This window comes from Malus domestica, chromosome 10, assembly GCF_042453785.1.
Source record: "Malus domestica chromosome 10, GDT2T_hap1".
Lineage (NCBI taxonomy): Eukaryota > Viridiplantae > Streptophyta > Magnoliopsida > Rosales > Rosaceae > Malus > Malus domestica.
In genome coordinates, this window is record NC_091670.1 from 14,218,465 (window position 1) to 14,240,026 (window position 21,562).

At 39.4% G+C, this 21,562-nt stretch overlaps 3 protein-coding genes across 5 annotated transcripts; 1 reads left to right on the top strand and 2 right to left on the bottom strand.

Moving 5' to 3' along the window:
* The first annotated feature begins 14,957 nt into the window (after window positions 1-14,957).
* LOC103441909 (pentatricopeptide repeat-containing protein At2g15690, mitochondrial) lies at window positions 14,958-15,332 on the top strand. The gene has a single exon (XM_008380624.2). It carries the CDS (start codon window positions 14,958-14,960, stop codon window positions 15,330-15,332), a length of 375 nt encoding a protein of 124 aa, XP_008378846.1.
* Window positions 15,333-15,913: 581 nt separating this feature from the next.
* Window positions 15,914-19,836, bottom strand: LOC103441875 (calmodulin-like protein 30). Of its 2 annotated transcripts, none has more exons than XM_070806065.1 (2): window positions 19,710-19,836; window positions 15,914-16,787 (listed from the first exon to the last, which is right to left on the bottom strand). In XM_070806065.1, the coding sequence occupies exon 2, from the start codon at window positions 16,683-16,685 to the stop codon at window positions 16,128-16,130; it is 558 nt and encodes a 185-aa protein (XP_070662166.1). In that variant the 5' UTR covers window positions 16,686-16,787; window positions 19,710-19,836; the 3' UTR covers window positions 15,914-16,127. The 2 variants fall into 2 exon arrangements, with proteins under 2 accessions (XP_070662166.1, XP_028965468.1); XM_029109635.2 differs by lacking the exon at window positions 19,710-19,836 and adding an exon at window positions 17,021-17,155.
* Window positions 16,853-20,449, bottom strand: LOC103441874 (protein disulfide-isomerase SCO2). 2 transcript variants are annotated; one of them, XM_070806064.1, is made up of 3 exons: window positions 19,942-20,449; window positions 19,710-19,836; window positions 16,853-17,157 (listed from the first exon to the last, which is right to left on the bottom strand). In XM_070806064.1, exons 1-3 carry the CDS (start codon window positions 20,299-20,301, stop codon window positions 17,084-17,086), a joined length of 561 nt encoding a protein of 186 aa, XP_070662165.1. In that variant the 5' UTR covers window positions 20,302-20,449; the 3' UTR covers window positions 16,853-17,083. The 2 variants fall into 2 exon arrangements, with proteins under 2 accessions (XP_070662165.1, XP_028965469.1); XM_029109636.2 differs by lacking the exon at window positions 16,853-17,157 and adding an exon at window positions 18,735-19,045.
* Between the last annotated feature and the right edge of the window lie 1,113 nt (window positions 20,450-21,562).

Here is a 21,562-nt window from a genome sequence, read left to right on the forward strand (position 1 = left end):
GACCACTTCAATTCCTTGCATGTGCAGTTTGTATGGGTGTGTGATGTCCATGTTTCCCTTTACATTTGCACACACATGACCTCCATCATTTCAGCCACAAAACAAACACATTTTCTGCCCATGTGTGTGTCTTTCCTTTGCCCATGTGTGTGTCTTTCCTTTGCCCATGTGTGTGTGTTTCCTTTGCCCATGTGTGTGTGTTTTTCCTTTGCATTTGCACACACATGTTCTTCATTATTTCAGCCAACAATCCACCCATTTTCTACCCATGCCAAGCCCTCTATGCCGTGCCTTTCTTGTTGTGTGTGTGTTGTTCATGTAGAGTGTGTGTATGCCCTCCAACCTGTGCAGTTTGCATGATGTAGCTGTCCATGTTTCTCTTTTGCATGTGTCGTGCCTTCTCTTTCTAGTTGTGCATTTCCACTTGCTCCAAAGCCAAATGAGTGCAATCATAACCCCATTTGCTGCTGAGTGTTGATGACAAAGCAAAACACAAAACAAGTGCCTTTACTTTCTCATTTTATTAGCCAAATCTGCTTAGCCCTTTTCTGAATCTTTCAGTGTTACAATGCCCATAACTTCTTCTAGAAAAATGATATTAACAATCCGTAAATTGCTCCAGAAAATAGACATCCGTATCTTTCCAAGAATATAAGGCTCATTCTCTCATTCATTCTGAGCTGTTCGTACCATGCTTCCAAAGTCAGCTAATCTGCACAGGCAGTTTTGACGAATTTGTTACTTAATATCTCACTTGTGCTACTTTTCTTTTCTTTGCTTGATAAATCACACAAAACACAAAAACATAGTAAATAGCTAAAAAATATAAGGAACTAACTAAGAAAAGACAAGTGAATTTTATGGAAAATATATATAAATATGAGCTTATCAACGAGGAATCCTAAAAAATCCCCCGTTGATACGCCAAAAGCACACTTGGCGGGATTCATCTTCAGATTGTGCTGGCGCAAGAGCAAGAATGCCTGACGTAGGTCATCCAAATGAGTCCGTCGTCGTGCTGATTTGACAACTACATTGTCAATATAGACTTCGACGATGGTACCAATTAAATCATGGAAAATACTATTCATACCTTGTTGGTATGTAGCCTCGGCGTTCTTGAGGCCGAAGGGCATGACGACCCATTCGTATATGTCGAGTGCCCCAGGACACTGAAAGGCAGTCTTGTGGACATCTGCCTCAGCGTTGAAAATCTGGTTATAACCGGCATGCCTATCCATGAAGGGTAGAATCTTGTGATGTGTCTCCGCGTCAATTAACAAATCGAAGATTGGCATCAGGTACTAGTCTTCGGGCGTTGCTAGGTTCAGGTTACGAAAATCGATGCAGATGCGGAGTGCGCCATTTTTCTTGAGTACTGGGACGATATTGGCTAGCCACTCGACGTATCGAGCTATTCGAATAAACTCAGCCTGTAAAAGTCAAACTAGTTCGTCCTTTATGCAGCTGTACTTCAGTTGAGAATTGGCGAGGGGGCTGGTAGAAAGGGTTACAGCCAGCTTTGATGCGTAATTCATGTTCAACAAAGGTCCGATCGAGACCCGGCATCTCATGATAACTCCAAGCAAAACAATCTTTAAACTCGTGAATTAATTGACGGAGTTCAACTTTCATGGTATGGGGTAATAATGCACTAATAAATAACGTCTGAGGGTCGTCGGCTGTTCCAACATTTATTTCCTCTAAAGGATCCCTAACTTGGGGTCGACTGTCTTCGAGTTTTACCGGTACGGCCTGAACGTTATCTAACGACAATACCGGGCCGTTATCTTCTTCGACCAAAAATTTGATCAAGTTGATGCCCGAATGTGGGTGCTTGGAAATAGCATACCAATAAGCCAGCAGGTGTTCCATCGTGGATGAAATCGCGGCCCGACGCCTCTTGCTTTTGATGTTAATCATCAGTGGTGGGGAGCAAATTGGCCAAACCGAGTCTCACCGAATCTTGGTGGACAATCTCGACACCAACCTCGATGGCTTTCTGAACTGAGATCCAAGTGGGTCGTCTATCTTCATTAAAACCTTGTAGGGTAATATAGCCAACGTGATCATCATAATAGCGAGCCTGAATCATGTTGGTTTCAAATGGTTGAGTATCGGCTGGGTGGACCACAACCAATTTACCATCCCAAAAAATGAGAACTTGGTATAAAAAAGAAGGAATGCAATTTGTTTGATGAATCCAATTCCTACCGAGCAAAGCATTATATTTGGTCTTGGAGTCGACGATAAAAAATGCGGTCATGTGATTGCGACCTGCAATGTTGACCTCTAGAGGGAGTACTCCTTTGGTTTGAGACTTGTCACCAACGAAGCTGCTCATGGTTATTCCTGAAGGAATGAGTTCGTTGTTGGATCGTCGTAATGCTTTCATGACTGATACAGGCATGATATTAACCGTTGCTCTGCAATCGATGAAAATTTTGGAGATTGGGTAGCCTTCAATATGGGCAGTGACATACAACGGTTTTAAATGTTGAAGATTAGCCGAGGACGAATGGGGAAACAAAATGTCCAAGGCTGTTTTAAGTTTATCGTCGCCGTTTGCGGACTCATCTTTAGTGGTAGTGACGAAATCAACTTATGTTGCTTCCTCGGCGACCATGTCGCCATCCAAGGAACTTGGTTGGTGTGTAGTCAGCTGGAATTCAACCGGTAGAACATGGACCATGCTGATTTCCATATTTTCAAGAACTAAAGGGCCCATTGGATCCTGGTCGTCATCTTCCGGGTTGGTGAGGACTATAGCATCGTGTGTTAGAGCATTCTCAACCTGATTACTGTGTGTCTTAACATGCTCTTGCACTTGTACCATATAATCTGACTCTGTGTCCTTTTGACTGTCATCGTCGGGCTTGCATGCATCTGGTGTCTAACTTTGTTCCTGCCATATCTTACGAGTTTGTTCCTCGTAGGTGATCCGGGCATTCCTTGTATCTAGGTAGGCGTCCAAACGTATCACTCAATCTTTCTCATCGATCGTTAAACCGAATAAAGATATGGCCGAAAATACTTCGAAGTGATATCGAAGGTGTTGAAGGTCTTCGAGAGAAAAAGGGAATTCAACCGTGTCAATATCCGTGTATGGGTCGACCTCGAAGCTAAGAACTTTAGCATCTCAAATATGCTAGAATCTAGCTTTCATCGCTGGATCAGTGGTTTTTTGGATGATCTACTCAGCATCGAGGCAAGTCAATGCCAGGTCAAAAAGCTTCTTAGCATGCCTTGGGTAAACCATACAAATCGTTGGCGGAATATTTCTTGTGAAACTCTTTCATGTATTCCAAAGATTCGTCGAGGAATGGGGAGTGCATATTCTACCGAACTCTGATTAACGGTTCTTTCAAAGGTATCAGGGACAGTTGGCTTTCGGCCTCTTTCTTAAATTGCTCGAAGCGAGCTTTCATCTCCCTAGGCCGAAAAAGGAGTTTGATGTGTTTCTCGAACTCTTCAAGGGTAGTTTCGAAGTCGCGATTGGTTTTTTTCTGCCTCTGTAACTCAACCATGATTGTTGGGGTTGGCCAATCATCTCCGCTCCTTGCCGTCTCTTTCGACTGCCATTTAGTGGCCGAAATAGGCTGGGTCACTTGCCGTCAAGCCAAGCAATCTATATGCTGACGCCGACGTTTCTGAGATTTAGAAAGCGCGGTATATATGCTAGTGGAAGAATTGTAGCTATACCAACGTTGGTCACGTGGTTCAACTGGCCTAAAGGTTTTTGGATTTACTGATGAGCCTGAGCTACTGGAATTACGTGATTAATAATCCTCGTTATAAAACGATGCGTTGAAGTAGAGGCGCCGTCTAACTGAAGTAGGGCCTGATAGGAGCATATTTATGCGACTTAGTTAGCTTGTTTCTTGGCATTTATGTTGTTAGTTCGTAGTTATTTTAGTATTTTAAGCTATTTTCGTGTGTTTGTAGGTCCAAAGGGTTAATGTGGCAAAGAAGTGCATTTTGGAGCATTTTTAGACATAGAATGGATAGCATATGCTTGGAGCAAAAGGAATGGACGAAATTTGAAGTTTGTGCATCATCCTCTCCCTATAAATAACCATTTTAGCACACTCATTTCACCCAACACATCCACTCATTACAACCACCCAACACATTCACCTACCACTACATCCACTCCTTTAACCCAACACATTCACTCATTTCACCCAACACATCCACTCATTACAACCACCCAACACATTCACCTACCACTACATCCACTCATTTCACCCAACACATCCAACACATCCATTCATTACAACCACCCAACACATTCACCTACCACTACATCCACTCACTTCACCCAACACATCCATTCACCTACCACTACATCCACTCATTACCACCACCCACTACATCCTCTCCCTAGCCTATAAATATATCCATCCAAAGACACATTCAGGGGGACAGTTTAGGAAGAAGGAAGGAAGACACATTCTACCACAAGGCAGAGTCTTTTCTTCTTAACCATTCTACACATTCCCACAACAAAAACACAATTCCATGCACCTTCATTTCCCTTTCCTTGTCGTGACCTCCATCTAACCTAAACACATTCAGCCATTCCCTTCCATATATCCATTTGCATCCATCAAACCACACCTTGTGCCGCAACAAAGAGAAGAATGAGGACCCTTGGACGTGGTTGCCATTCAAGTTGGATTGTTGGAGTGTTTTAAGTGTTTTCATTCTTTTGTTTTCAATGTCTAAATTTGTTTATCTTTGCTTTGTAAGTATGAGGAACTAAACCCCCCTTAGCTAGGGGGGAATTCAAAGCCATGAACATACTTGCAATATGAATTGATTACCTTCAGTTGTGAATTCAATTTGTTTAACTACTTGATTGATAACTTATTCGTGTATGTTTATTAAGAGTGCACACTTAGTTCGCATGCATGAATATGATGCTAGAGTAGAAGGGAGTTTCACCTAATAGTTACAAACTTATATTCACAAGTAGTGGAGGTCGCTTATAAACGATCGCGTTAAATGAATTCTTGGTAGGAGTTTCATGCTCATCATAGTAACGAATGCCTCGTCAATACTTATAGTTTTCATAATGCTTAATGATCTTTGATTGTATCTTTATTGTGCTGTTCACGAAAAGGACTTTTAAAGAATGCTTGAATTGTTGTATGCGCTTTCCCATCCAATTCAATAACTTAAGGAGAACTTGAAGGTTAATTTAAGCGGACTTAATTAACCTGGGGTGTTGAGTTTCATGATTTATCGAAAGAACAACTGAAAATTGGTTTATGTACAAGTGTGTCATGTGTGGAGAAGAACCCTCTAGCTAGCCCATCATCCATAGTTTACCCAAATTCGTCCAAAATCAGTTTTAGTTTACAATCTGTTTGTTTTGTTTTCAAATTCGTCAAAATAAAATCCCTCTTTACTTTAAAGTGTTTTATTAGTCAAAATCTGTTTTGATTTGTGTTTTTAAGTGTCTTGAGTCAAGTTAGAACCTAATTTCATCCAAAACCATACCTAAAGTCAGTTTAGAGTCTAATTCATTGTTTTAAGCTGTTTTGAGTCTTTTTAGTTTGTATTGCATCTTTTGAGTCTAGTTTGGTGTTTTAAACTTAATTTTATGTTTTTAAGTCAGTTTAGAGGTTATTAGCAAGCCCTCCTAATCCCCGGTCCAGAACGATCCCTACTTACATTCTTTACTACAATTGATACAAGAGGGTTTAATTTGTGTGTTAAGTAATTTTCGCATCAAATTTTTGCCGCCGTTGCCGGGGATTAGCAACTTTGCTAATCCCTTGTTATTTCTTTTTGTATATTTTCTTGTCTTTTGTTTTTAGTTACTGACTTTGTTTCTGTTTGTGTTTTTTTTTTTCTTTGTTTTACTTTTGATATTTGATTTAGTTTTGTTTCCTTGATTTCAGGTACTAGAGAGGTAAGATATGGATTTTGCTACCATTCAAGCTCAATTGGTGAAACTTACTTCTCAATTGTCACAATATCCCGAAAGGACCACAATGCAAAGTGTCCCTACATATGGTGTGTCCTGTGGGCAAGGATATCCAACTCATCAATGTTCTCAATTCGCTGTAAATGAAGATGTTTGGGGTTATCAAGGCCATAGCCAATCATGGGACAACATGTTTTCCAACGCTTACAATTCGAATTGGAGAGATTAATCAAATTACATGTGGGGAGAACCTCAACAATTCCAACAAGATGGATATTGGCAGCAAGAAGAGGAGTTCAATTCAAGACCTATGCAGCCTCCACAACCTCCTCCACAACAATTCCAATCAAATTCAAGTATGCCTATGAGTTATGATGAAATGTACTAACCTCGGTGACGTAGGGCTCACGATAAGAAGAATATTTTTCGCCATTGGATGAGTTCTATCACTGGCCATATGAACCATCACAGCCACCACAACAATCTGCCCAATTCAATTCAGGTACGTCTTTGGATAATGATATGTTTAATAAGTTACTCACCTCTTTGAACCAGAAAGTAGAAAATCGAAACAAAGAGATGCAAAATCAAGCCAAGAAGACGGGTGAATTGGAGAAGCAAATTGGGCAAATTATGAAGTTCATGGCACAAATTCAAGAGCAAAGTGAACTCTCCAACTCAACTATTGAAAATTTGAAGGAAGATTTTGAAATCCATGATGCTATCACTTTGGGAAGTGCTATGGAGGTTGGAGGTGATCCCAAGACATCCAAACCAAGCCAAAACATAGATGAACAGCTGCTGCTCGAAGAAGAGGAGAATAACAAGGCCACGGTAAGGGAAGAACCACCCTTGTCGCAGCCGCATATACCCTCTATGCCATCCACTACAACCAAGGTAAGCCTAAATTCAATTTGTCCTGACCCCGTTTCACCAAATGTCCTTATTCCTCGCAGGATCATGCAATCCAAGGAAGAAGAGGGTGAGAAAGGCATCTTTGAAACCTTTCCAAAGAATCAAGAGCAAGAAGTGGATGGGGAATGTTTAGAATTCATCAAAGAAGATACACTTAAGACGAAAATTCCCAAAGAAGTTGGATTTTATGACACGGGAAAAGTCATAACTCTCAAAACACCAAATCTGGCCAAGTCCCATATCCCTGATGTGGTGTTCGTAATTGAGTTTGTGTTGGAGCAAACAAGTAAGCCAAATTCTCCAACTTTGATTTTATTATATACTAACTTGCTGATTTTGATGATTCAGGCACCAACACTAGAATTTAAACCATTGCCGAATCACGTCAAGTATCACCTTCCATTCAAGGATCAATTCCATGCTATGGGCCCTATCCAAGTTTAAAAGGAAGTTTCGTCCGGCTGGAAGACGTTAAAGCAAGCGCTTCTTAGGAGGCAACCCATGTATTCAAATAAGGAAGATTTTTGAATTGCTCCACGATTGGTTTTGCGTTCCTAAAAACCTTCCCTTTTCTGCAGTTTTATTTTGCCATTATTGTCATTTTTATTTGTTGCTTGTTTAATTGTTTTCGGTGTGGGTTTATTTTTGAAACATTGACAGATATGCAAGGTATTTTACATTCATTTTCATAAAAAAAAGGGAACATTAAGCAGAAAAATACAAGAGAGAGCCTTCACAAAGGCTGCTTAGGAGAAGTCTCAGTAGTCGGCGGAGCCCCGGAAGGAGAAGGCATCGAAGGTTGATCATTTGGAGCTTCATTATGTGGTACAACCCCAGAAGACGAAGGCAAATGCTATTAGAACAAAAGTATTTCATATCATGAATGTTGAAAGCAAGAGTATCTCATATCATGCTTTCTCTCCGTCCTTCTCCTTGTCGTTGTTTTCATCTATGGGACAAAGAGAAAGAGAGCAATCAACCAGCAATTGGTATCAATCTTCCGATCTGGAACTGACTGCCTGGAACCCCTTCCTGATTGCTTACCTAGCCTTGCTCTCGAGTACTCATCTTCAACATCTTATGTTTCCTCTTCGTCTACCACATATGCCTGAGGAACAGATAAGGGAAGTGAAAATGATACCTCGAAGCATGTAGAGACAATGTGCTAATTCATCCTCAGCTAGGGACAAGGAGAAAGAAAGCAAGAGGTGGGCACTTGGAAAGATTGAAGAAAGAAACAGACCATCACCTCTACCTCGTGCCTGCTTGCCGTGCAGAAGAAACAAGCAGAGAAGAATGCAGACTGCACAATCAAATCAACCCAGCAGAAGGAGTCTGATTTGAAACCAAGGAACTCTCGCTCAGAATTCCGAACCAGTTCAATATCAAAGCTGTGGAAAGACAACAAGATCATCTATCACCAAAACCAGATTTGCATTCTTAAACTCTACTCTGTCTGGTTTTTACTTTGCCATACTTTTCATGTTTATTCGTTGTTTGTTTGATTGTTTGCTTGTTTGTGTGAGTTTATGCTTGAAACATTGAGGACAATGTTCGATTTAAGTATGGGGGGTAACCAAGTTGTTTTGCATGAAATTCGCAGGAGTTTATCACCCATTACTTCTAGTGTTGTTCCTTGCTGTTTTAAGTGTTTTTATGCTGTTTTGGAGTGTTTTAGTGTGTTTTGACATAAAAATCCTAAAATCTCATAAAAAATTGAAAAATTGTTTTGAAAAACCCAAAAAAAGTTGTTTTTGTGTGTTTGTTTGTGTCTTAGGGTACCTTCCAACACAATGATGAGGATTTGGTTTTTAATTACATGACTGTTAAAGAGAGTTATAAACATGGATGAAAATTTGATTTACCCTTTGGTGTATGCTTGGTTGTGGCTATAATTTATGAATTCACATGCAATCATAAAGGAAAAATCAGTTTTTGTAACATGCTTGAAAGAAGGAACTCAAATGAATGCTACAACCTTGTGAGACTTGAGCCTAAACGTTTATTTGGAGAGTTAATAATCTATGCATCATTGTTTTCTAAAGTCGTTGCATGATCTCATTATTCTTTGCTTGGTTGCTACTTAGAAGGCGTTTCATCATTTAGTTCCAAATGCTAGAACTCATGCCTATTTCATTCAAAGCATGCTATTAATTTGCATAACACATATTCAAGATGAAGTTGTGTAGTAGCCACCAAAGCCAAATTGCCGTGCCCCTATTTCATTCTGTGTTTAAGTTTAACCTCGTTGAGCCTTGTTAAGCCTATGTTCTTTGTTAACCCACACTATCCTTACCTAGCCTAGTGTTAGGACCATCCATACCCTTGTTCTTGAAGCATAGTAAAGCATGACTTAAAATGAACTCCTTTTTTATCAATGTATTGCAGAAAGCAAGTGTGGGGGAAGTGATTCTTATGTGTGTGTGTGTGTGCCAAAGTCCTTAATAAGGCACGGGTAGAAAAGAAAAAAAAAAGAATTGAAAAAAAAAGTATGAAAAAGAGCTCTAAAGTGTTGTTTGTTAAAGAAAGGGTTCAAAACATTGAATTCGGTCCTAAGTGTTGCATAAATCTTCCCTTTGTAATTAAATGTTGATTCTGCATTCTAAAGTGATTTCCAAGTGTGTATTTCATTGCTTTGTTTGCTATCGCTTTAAGAACGTTTGTTATCTCTATCCTTTTTTTGTTAGCCATTACCCCCAAGCCCTGTTACAACCCTTAACTTCAATCTTGAGTGTTGTTTGTTTCAATTTGTGGAGTTCGAAATTGGTATGAGCATATGGTGTCACTGGTTCTCGCATCTAAGTAGTAGCATTTCATTCATGAGATCATATCTAAACATGATTAATAACTCCAGAAAATTGCTTTCTTTGTTATAACATATGTGAGTCCTAATCTTTTGTGTTTACATCAATCTTCTCACATATACTAGTGTAGGGTGTATAGTAAGAAAATGTGTGTGAAAATAGAGAGTATCTTGTAAGGAATTGAGCAAATTCTCTAAGGCATGTTACTACATTCAAAACATCGTTTTAATTGGTTAATTGTGAACTAGTAAGTGGTGACTGTGATTAAGTACATGCTCAAGTGTAAGGCTGACCAAAATCTGCGGGAATGATGATTTTTAACACGTCATGTTTCATGAAAAATCCCTGAGGCAATTGTTGGAAGGTCTAGGTTGTGTTTTGTTTTGTTTTGTTTTGTTTGTTTTGTTTTGCTCGAGGACTAGCAAAAGCTAAGTGTGGGGGAATTTGATAGGAGCATATTTATGCGACTTAGTTAGCTTGTTTCTTGGCATTTATGTTGTTAGTTCGTAGTTATTTTAGTATTTTAAGCTATTTTCGTGTGTTTGTAGGTCCAAAGGGTTAATGTGGCAAAGAAGTGCATTTTGGAGCATTTTGGAGCATTTTTTGGCATGGAATGGATAGCATATGCTTGGAGCAAAAGGAATGGACGAAATTTGAAGTTTGTACATCATCCTCTCCCTATAAATAACTATTTTAGCACACTCATTTCACCCAACACATCCACTCATTACAACCACCCAACACATTCACCTACCACTACATCCACTCATTTCACCCAACACATCCACTCACTAAAACCACCCAACACATTCACCTACCACTACATCCACTCATTTCACCCAACACATCCATTCACCTACCACTACATCCACTCATTACCACCACCCACTACGTCCTCTCCCTAGCCTATAAATATATCCATCGAAAGACACATTCAGGGGGACAGTTTAGGGAGAAGGGAGGAAGACACATTATGCCGTAAGGCAAAGTCTTTTCTTCTTAACCATTCTACACATTCCCACAACAAAAACACAATTCCATGCACCTTCATTTCCCTTTCCTTGCCATGACCTCCATCCAACTTAAACACATTCAGCCATTCCCTTCCATATATCCATATGCATCCATCAAACCACACCTTTTGCCGTAACAAAGAGAAGGAGGACCCTTGGACGTGCTTGCCATTCAAGTTGGATTGTTGGAGCGTTTTTAGATGTTTTCATTCTTTTGTTTTCAATGTCTAAATTTGTTTATCTTTGCTTTGTGAGTATGAGGAACTAAACCCCCTTCGCTAGGGGGGAATTCAAATCCATGAACATACTTGCAATATGAATTGATTACCTTCAGTCGTGAATTCAATTTGTTTAACTGCTTGATTGATAACTTATTCGTGTATGTTTATTAAGAGTGCACACTTAGTTTGCATGCATGAATATGATGCAAGAGTATAAAGGAGTTTCACCTAATAGTTACAAACTTATATTCACAAGTAGTGGAGGTCGCTTATAAACGATCGCGTTAAATGAATTCTTGGCAGGAGTTTCATGCTCATCATAGTAACGAATGCCTTGTCAATACTTATAGTTTACCCAAATTCGTCCAAAATCTATTTTAGTTTACAATCTATTTGTTTTGTTTTCAAATTCGTCAAAATCAAATCCCTCTTTACTTTAAAGTGTTTTATTAGTCAAAATCTGTTTTGATTTGTGTTTTTAAGTGTCTTGAGTCAAGTTAGAACCTAATTTCGTCCAAAACCATCCCTAGAGTCAGTTTAGAGTCTAATTCATTGTTTTAAGCTGTTTTGAGTCTTTTAAACTAGTTTTGAGTCTTTTTAGTTTGTATTGCATCTTTTGAGTCTAGTTTGGTGTTTTAAACTTAATTTTATGTTTTTAAGTCAATTTAGAGGTTATTAGTAAGCACTCATAATCCCTAGTCCAGAACGATCCCTATTTACATTCTTTACTACAATTGATACAAGAGGGTTTAATTTGTGCGTTAAGTAATTTTTCGTATCAAGGCCATCTGTCTGTTTCTTAGGGCCGAGCCTATCGAATACTTTCTGGTGCTGGCCTTCATTAGGTTCCATTGAAGGTGCCTTCGTGGTTGCCGATTGTTACCGTGACGTCGGCGTCTGCGTCTGAGGCAGTTTCTCCTTAGGCTCGGTTAATACAACGCGTGCCATACAATTGTTGCACAAAACTATCGGCCTGCCATTTTCTTCTTCGCTGGAGTCTGACATGGATTCAACTATGGCTGGTCCTGAAAGTTCAGTAGGTGGCGCATTGGAAAATAGGTCGACCTTGAGTCGAGGCTGGGAACCTTTCTTTAGGATGTGTTGTACTGGGGTAAACCCGACCATCTCTTTCCCTTTGCTCTTAGGTAAACGGGCGTCTGCCATGCCAACTATTGTTGAATGGAATGGATCAATATCAACCGTCATGCGTTTTTCAGGAAATTTTAACTTGCCTTTGTCAATCCAGCTCTAGATATCATCACGAAATATGACACAATTGTTTGTGGCATGCTTGGTCGAGTTATGATATTTGCAATATATCTTTCCTTTAAGTTCTTCGGCCTTGGGAATGTGATGCCCTGGCCAAAGTTTGATGATCTTTGCTAATAACAATTAATCGAAAATTGCTTCGGCCTTTGTGATATCAAAAGTGTAGACATTCGATGTTTTCGCTGTCTCTTCAGTGGCCGAGCAGGGTTTGGCATCTTTGGAATTAATTTGAGTCAATGCCTTGTAAATGTATGGTTTATCTATTACTATCTCGGCTACATCGATAATAACGTATTGAGAATCCTCACCTTCGATCGATGTGTAGTTAACCGTGGGATTTTTTATAAATTGTCCTTCGGGATGGGAATTTCAAGATCTTCTCTTCTCGGAGCAAATAATCATATTGCTCGATATGCTGAGCTAATTCATACATATCCCGAAAGTTTGCCCCCAAGAATTTATTTTTGTATTCTACGTTGAGTCCGTTCAAAGCAAGCCTAACAAATTCAACTTCGGGGAGAGGTACACGACACCAATTCCTAGCCGATTTAAATCTGGTAAGATAATCCATTGGTGACTCATCAGATGCTTGAACCATCCTCGCCAATGAAGAAACTGACATTTCCATCCCTAGCCGATAAAACTGCTCGTGAAATTTCTCAACCAACTCCTCCCAGCTTTGGATAGAATTAGGTGGGAGGTTGATATACCAGGAAAATGCTGAGCCTGTCAACAAAAAATTGAACAGCCGCAGCTTGTGAAAATCATTGTTAACTTCTCCGCATTGCGCGGTGAAACGAGCCACATGTTCTAACGAGGATAAGGACGATTCTCCAGCGAAAAGGCTAAAATCTGGAATTTTGAAACATTTAGGATATTCGAACTTTTCCACATAAGCTGAATACAGATGGATGAATTTAGGGAACTTCGGCCCTTTTTTCATGGCCGAATCGATCATCTGCTAGACCTCAGTCATATCGACAGGTGTTGTTTCCACTCTCTAGTCGGATCCATCTGACCTACTACTCGATCCTCCCCTTTTCTCTAAGTCAATTGTCTTAGGCCGAATAAACACCACTTCGCCCTGTAGGGAATTACTTTTAAGTGGAAGATGCTGAGCCTGATCAACAGGTTTTTCTTCGAAGACTTTACTAACTATTAGTTCGAGCAATTAGGTTTGGGTCTCTCCAGTGATTTGTATTGCTTCAAGCAAACGGTTTATTTTATGGCCCACTGTCTGTTCCACTTGTCAGGATTGCTCGTCAAGTCGTCTTCGAAGAAATGACCTAGTCGGAGGATCAGAGCCTTCACCACCATCTTCATTGCAGTCCTCCACTATTCCTTCAATGAAAAAGCCTACAGTTTGGTTGAGTACTTCTGTATTTCGAGGTTGGCCACCGAGGCATACTTCCTTTTCTCGATGTGTTGCACTTGTAACCTCAGGGGTTACGACGACGATAAGATTTTGCGCATGTGATACCTTTTGGCCATGACTTTGAACCAGCAGATCGGTCACTGATTTTCCCATAGTTCTTTTCTTTTTTACTGATCGTGTCTCGATGGTCATGAACTTCGTAGTCTTAGCACTGGGTCCCACCGGGCGTGCCAAAATGTTGACCCTAAAAGCTACTAAGCCTACGTGGCGCAGGCCGAGTAACTAATGAGCTAACTACGTCCTTCGGTTATATACGGGCATACCAACTCGTCGATCGAGCTCTGCCAAGGAGTAAAATTTGTTGATGTTGCGTTGGGTGCGCTGCTGACTTCTCGATCGTGCGACTACGGCCGATGAAGGAACACTCTCGGCCTTCAGGTTCTAGAACCTAAAGATAAGGCTATTAGTTCTGCGAAGTTCACAAATTGTCAGCGCCGGATTCAGTTACTGTGATTATATTCGTAAGAGTATAAGCATGCCGAATTGACACCAGAGTACAAGGACACAAGTATTCAAAACGAATATACGTCTTGATTGTGAAAGTGGTTCAGCCGTCAGAATGTCGAACTCTAAATCCTACTTGCAAATAACCAATCATAAATGACTCGGCGATTAATGTGCCGAGTACAAGAACTTGTAACACCTCGCTTCGCCGAGAAGGTTAACGAGATGACCTCTGCCGATAAGGATTCAAAAAATCATTCTCGACCGAGACTTTGATAGGTAACCAGTCGGCCATGTCGCAGTGTTGTTTATCCAAACTGAAGATGCTCCACGGTCAGCTGATTCTACGACAACAGTGTTGTTTATCCAAACTGAAGATGTTTACCGATTGCCTCCACAGTGCTATTTATCCAAACTGAAGGTGTGTCGGTGAAAAGGGGAAAACAAAAATCTCAAGGTTGTTGAGAGGTTTCGCGTAGAGCGAGAAAATGCGCAGGGCAATTTGTGTGTTGAATTGGAGGGGGGTTGTTTCGATGTCTTCCCTCCCTATTTATAACAGCCAACTTGTATCGAATCCCAATCACTTCTGGATTAGAACTCCTTCTCATGATCCAACTTTATCTCGACCAATCATATTCCTACTAGGACTTCAAACATAACTCGTTATCAGACCGTATTCAATCTTAGCATCCTGATCCCGTTGAAACTCCTTCTCATAACAGGATTCGTCCACATTCCCAATTTCCGATAGGATATGGCCAACTTCGACCGCACGGCCCATAGGCTGAATATCTCCCAATGACACCTGTTCACGACTTCTGGACCGAGAATGAATCTAAACTCGGCCTATCCAACACTGGGCCGAAAAAAATCTAACTCGGCCCAAAACAATATTTTTTGGGTCCAAACACTACCATTAGCATGCTTGATGGCAAGAACAGAATCAGTGAGTTTAAAAATCCAACACTCTACAAGGATGATGAGAAGTTAAAGGCTCTTGCTGCGATAAAAGGAGGAGGTTATGTGCCAGACACAAGATATGTCCTTCGTGACATTGATCAGGAGGCCAAGGAACAGGCCTTGCTTTATCACAGTGAGCGTTTGGCAATTGCGTATGGTCTCATTAGTACTCCGCCAAGGCAAACTCTTAGGATCATCAAGAACCTCCGCGTCTGCGATGACTGCCACAATGCAATTAAGATCATGTCAAAGATTGTTGGAAGGGAATTGATCGTCAGGGACAAACGTTTCCATCATTTCAAGGACGGAAAATGCTCTTGTGGGGATTATTGGTGAAGAGCAGATATCACCTCAGACTTGTCTAAGAGTTCTTCCCAGTTGCAGTTTGGTGTGTAAAGAAAGTTCAAACTATGCCGAGCTATACGGGGATCCTGTGCAGATGAGCACCAGTGCTACTAGTTAGTAGGAGATCAACCATCCAATGCTTGTTTTGACATATATGCTGAACTATATATGCATTGCATTATCTGTTTGTTTCGATGTCGAATCAATTATTATCTGTCAAAAATCAAAATAATATTTTCTTATCCTTTTGCGGCATTCCGATTGCTCTCTTCCTATGAGATACTGTTGGAAATAACTGTATTTTGGTTCATGATGTCTTGAAGCTATTCAAACATACTTTCTTTGACCAAAAAATAACATACTTTCAAAACATGGACTTTTTGGGTATTTAGTTAACAAATTGACGTGGACTTTTTGGGTAGTATAGCGCATGCATTGAAGTTATTAGTTATTACCAATTAGCTCATGATCTAGTGAGTTACTTTCTCGAGTCCCCAAGTTCAAATTTTCCATCCTCGTTGATGAAAACAGGAAAAATACGATGGATAGCATGATAGATGGCCAGCTTCCAATTTGGATGAAGTTAATAAACCTTGTTTCGAAGAGATTCTTAGTTCTCTCTGGTTGTATATCCCCTTGTGTCTTGAGCATGTGATCAGGGAGATAAACATAAGGACACATACAGCTGGTTACAAAGCAGATTATCTCGAAGAAAAGAGGCATTTGTCTTCACATGGATTTACATCAACACACACAAACACAAATGCAAATTGGATCTCTACTGTTCTATGCACGTCTCATGGAACTAGTCATCATGGTCATGAAATCATTTAAGTCAACCATACCATCCCCATCAGTGTCTACCGCTCTCACTATCCGCCGGCAGTCGTCAAGGTTGCAACTCTCCTCCAATCCCGTTAGCACTTCCATAACTTCTTCTGCGCTTATTTTTCCGTCGCCATTCAAATCAAACATCTGAAAAGCGTTCTGGATGTCTATCGTCCGAATCCCTCCGTTGTGTACATCCAAGAACTCCTTGAAATTGATAAAGCCATCCCGATCCAGATCAACAATCTTGAAAATCTTCTGCACTTCTCCAACCTTACTTCCCTTTCCCAGTGCTCTCAATATGGCCTTGTACTCCGCCGGAGATATCTTCCCGTCTTTGTTGGAGTCGAACTTGTCAAAGACTTTCTTCATCTCATTGTGATTTGGCTCAAAAGTAAGTGCTAAGCCGGAGTTTTTCCTGTCTTGGAAGGAAAATATCCGAGATGGTTTGCACAGAAACTTCCGCTTTGAGAGGCTGTACTGGAAGTCGAGGGAGTTGACATTCGACATATCCATCTCAGGCGATCAGAGCAAAAACCAAAATCAGACTTTTATATAACGGTCCAGGTAACCGTCAATACGAGGTTGCAGAAACTGGGCGTCTCCGATCCTTATATACTGTATACAACAATTTCATTCCATAAAAAGTTGAGGCAATTCAAGAAGAATAGATTCTTAATAAATGGCAGAAAAAAGCTAATAAGAATAGATAAGAAAGAATACATTCTTTACAAAAGCTAAGCAACTACAATCTCCTTTCTCCTCCCCAAAAATCTCCTTTTGAAGATTGGTTTTATTTTTTATTTCAAATTTATAAATAAGTACTGAAGGGGAGTTATAACAGAACTCACCGAACTAATCGTAAAATATTTCCCGATATACAAAAAAATTTATAAGAAATAACTATGTTTAGCTCATGGCGGTTTTCCATTATCCAAATCCACCATCACTTCAATGTCCTTGCGAGCTGTTATCTTCTGTACGTATCCTACAATGTTGAATATCTTGAGTAAGAACTCTAGGGTTGTAAATAAAAAACACAAGGGTTCCAAAAAAAGATTTGCGTTCATAAATGATGACCCAAGTGAATCAGTAAAGTTTCCATTCGAGCTTTGCACAAGCTTTGATGCCCATTAACTTTAAGCATCCTACCCGTAGGGTTCTTTCATAACGTAAATATTAAAGTTGTCTTCCGCATCATCAAATATTCTCATATACCTCCCCTCTACAACAAGGAATAGTGCCCAACAGCTTGCCAAATATTTCCATTGCTCCTATTTCTGGCACTAAACCTCCAACCAATAGAAGAAAGTTGGCAGACCTAGGCAGTATTGGAGTTAAAGCAAAAGAATTGAAAAACAGTAGAGACACGCTTATCTTAAATTCCATACATCTTCACATGATATATAATTTCATTACCTAAGTTGAGAACTTAAACCTTATTTGAGGACTGGACTCGAAAACATGTATCTACCGCAATGTATTAAAAGGCGAAGGCGTAGGCGAGGCGTCCCATGGATAGCCCCGTCTAGGTGTGCGGCGAAGCCTCACAGTACCTAAAATTTTAATATATATTACATATATAATTATATTTTATAGATATAATACTTTGTAAAACAAATATAATTATAACTAATCTAAATTAAAGATAATAACATCTTCATTACTAAGTCTAGTTGTACTTGGAAACTATTTCATAAAGTCTTAAAATGTTGTAATTATTTATTTTATTGTAAGCAATTATAGAGAACTTTAAGAGAAATAAGGATAAGTGGCCACAATTATAGGGAATTTCAAGGAAAATAAAGGCTGAATGTCACAATTATAGGGAAATTCAAAAGGAAATAAAGGTTGAGTGGAGAAATTATAGGGAATTTAAATGAAATAAAGGCTAAGTGGAGAAATTATAGGGAATTTAAAAGGAAATAAAGGCTTAGTGGAGCAATTATTATAGGGAATTTAAAAGAAAATAAAGGAAGAGTGAGTTGGAGTTAGACTTTGTCATTTGGAGAGAGAAACTCTCCTTCTTCGTTTAAACTAAAACAGTCTCCTGCATTTTAGAAACAAACATGAATTTTGAAGGGAAAAAACGCCCATGTTGAACACCTGGGCGCGCCTCAGCCACCTAGGCACACCCTGACGCCGCCCTACGCCCACCCCCACAAAACAGAGGCAAAAATCCAGCCACCCAGCCTTCAAGGCCGCCTAGGCGAGCCCCGAGGCGAGTTTTTTAAAACACTGATTTACCGTGAGATTTATATGGGTGGCTGAAATGGATAATGGACAATAATAGGGGAGATGCAGCAATCTGACATGTTAACATATATGTTAAAAGGCCCCAGGCAATACAAGTCATGATATTAAAGGAAAGCCTCAACTTAGCCGCCAGGAACCATTGTAAGAAATTCAAATATCCTGGTTTCTTGCTTCTAACTGTCACTACAAATCCTATCAAACATAGTCACACATGAGAGCTGGAAGGATTGCGTCCAACAGAAAAGAAAAAGGTTGTATCTATTAAGATGAAATAAGATGAAAGGAGAGCATATTATTTAAACTCGAGAGTTCAAAAGTTAAAACCAGATGGATGCTTTGTCCCACATTAACCAGTAAGTTTAAGGTACTCGGCATAACTGTCAATAACTACCTATGTAGTTTCAAGTTTCACATACTTAGATCGTTTATGTCACACTAGACTGGATAGTACCAAAATACATATAATTACATAAATTAGTTGTTAATGTACTATCATAGCTCCTCCGAGGTAACTTTTTATATTACTCTCTCTGTCTCACCACACACACACGTAGACGGAGGACAATGTTTATGCCACCGGAAAATGGTTCAGCTGAGCTACTGCCTGTTGGCCTCAGTAACTGAGAAACAAGAGACATGATAGAGAACTCTATAAACTCTTGACATAATTTTTGTATACAAGAGTTCAGAGAAACCAAATGGAAAAACGACAACATAAAATTTTCTAGAGGCATAAAGAAACCAAGGAACACTGCCAGATACCCCAATAATATATTTCAAAGAATTATTCCAAAGTACAAAATTCCATTTGTCCCCAACTTGTCCACATCAGAGAATTCGAACAATAACTTTGATTACGCTCTATTCCTGTTCAGTTAGGCTGTCAAGCGTACCAGTCGAATTATATAAGGCTTATATTGTTTAGAAAGGGAGAACTTTGACATATCCAACAAGCCTACCGGTATTTGTACTAGTCTATGTTAAAAATCGAAATACACTTCTACACCTTGAACAGAGTATCACAAGAGAATGTTCAACATGAGGGTCTCAAAATCTATTGTTTAAGAGCTAAAGCCTATTTACCTATGATTCATGTGAGTGTTTAAACCAGTAAACAGTATGAACAAACACATATGTAATGAACAATTCCAATCACAACCCAAAACGAGAAAGCACAAAATTTAACATGTAATCGAGTAGAACCCAGCTTTCACAAGCCTCCAACATACAAAGCACAAAATCAGCTCAGAAAACCCCAAAAATTAAAAAAATTTATAATCATACCGATTCCTTGGCAGGGTATGCATTTGCAGACTGTCTCCTTTCCTCTTTTGTTGAAATAACTTACAAATCCTGAGCCTTGGCAACTATTGCACTTTCCTGTCCATTCATACACAACTTCCTTGCAATCCTACAACAATTTCCAATTTTTTTTAAAAAAAAAAATTGTTAATGGATTTTCCACAGGTAATTTTGCAAATTTCAACCAAATCAAAACTGAAATTCCGATCCTGACCTCAACTACAGGATCGCATCGGAGCCTGCGGTCAATCTCCTCCGCCGAGACAGGCGACGAATTGGGATAAGTCATCGGGAGAGGGAGGGCGTCGCCGTTGTCGAACAAATAGCTCTCTCTATCGCGCGACCATTTCCTCTCCTTGGCGTTCACCTTAACACCAGAACTCCCGCTGCTACCGCCCTCGAGGTCAGAATCTTGGCCAATTCGGACGCCGACAGAAGACGCGTCGGCAGCGGCGGAGGGGAATTGGATTAGGCGGGGGAATGTGGGGCCCCGAGGGAGGTCGCCGGTGGCAGCGCGGCAGCGGAAGGGTGAGGGTTTGGTGGGGAAGAAGAGGCTAGGGTTTGTAGCCAACATTCCAAGAAATGGTGAGGAGTGACAGAGAGAGAAAGAAAGGCTATGAGTTGGAGGGAGGTTTGTTTATATAGATTACCAATGCCGCGCGCGCGGTAACAGCAAGGCACACTAACTTGCGGTCCCTGTTCGTTTATCAAGTGGAAGTTTCACCAGTTAGCATTTGGGAAATTGGGAAATTTGAAAAAATAATTATATTTTAGACCACCTATACAATTATAGTCATTATTTTAATTTTAGGAATATTTTTGAAATATTATACGAACTTATACATCTTTTTTAATTTATCCTATGAACTAAAATTTTAAGTGATTTATCATGCCAACGTTTCGAAATTATTAATTTGTCATCTCATCCTAAAAATAATCAAATTTTAGACCACATATAGAATTATAGCCTTATTTTAATTTTGGGAATATTTTCAAAATGTCATACGAATTTATACATCCTTTTCAATTTATCATATGGACTAAATTTTAAATGATTTGTCATAACAACTTTTCTAAATTATTAATTTATCATCTCATTTTAACTCCCTTAAGTTTTCCATCCAAAATAGTCGTGCGCAAGGCACATGACTCATGTTTAGAGTTATTTCAAACATTTCAACCTCTCTCTCCCCTTTTAATAAGTTGTCTTCGACAAAAATAATTCTAAGGTTTCTCAAAAATACAAAAAAAAGGTTACTCCGATCGAGTATTTGAGAGTTTGCCGTTCGGTTAAAGGGAACGACGTGCACTTGCTTTTTTGTGTTTTGAAGTGAATATGACTTAATATATAGATAGTTACTGGGGCCCTCTAATATATGGTAAAGTTGGATTATATTCTTATGTTAAAATGTCTTAAATAACTATGAAAAAAATTATGTGCAAAGCACTTGATTTATTTTGGATGGAAAACTTAATAGAGTTAGGGTTAGATGACAAATCAATGATTTTGGAAATTTGGTATGACAAATCGCTTAAAATTTTTGTTCATATGATAAATTGATAAAAGCATATAAGTTCATACGACATTTCAAAAAAAAATCCCTTAATTTTATGGTAATTAGAATCAAAACTTGATGCAAAAGTACTAATATAACCTTACTACTAGGGTTCCTCACAACAATCAAAACACAACCTATAAGATTGCATATTTGAATATAAGTGGAGAGCGTTTTCTAAATTCCCAAATTCTTTTTGGCTAATTGGCGCCAATTTGAGAAATTAATCTCGATCATTTTTTCTTTAGATGTCTGCAACCTTTAAACCAAAATTGGAAT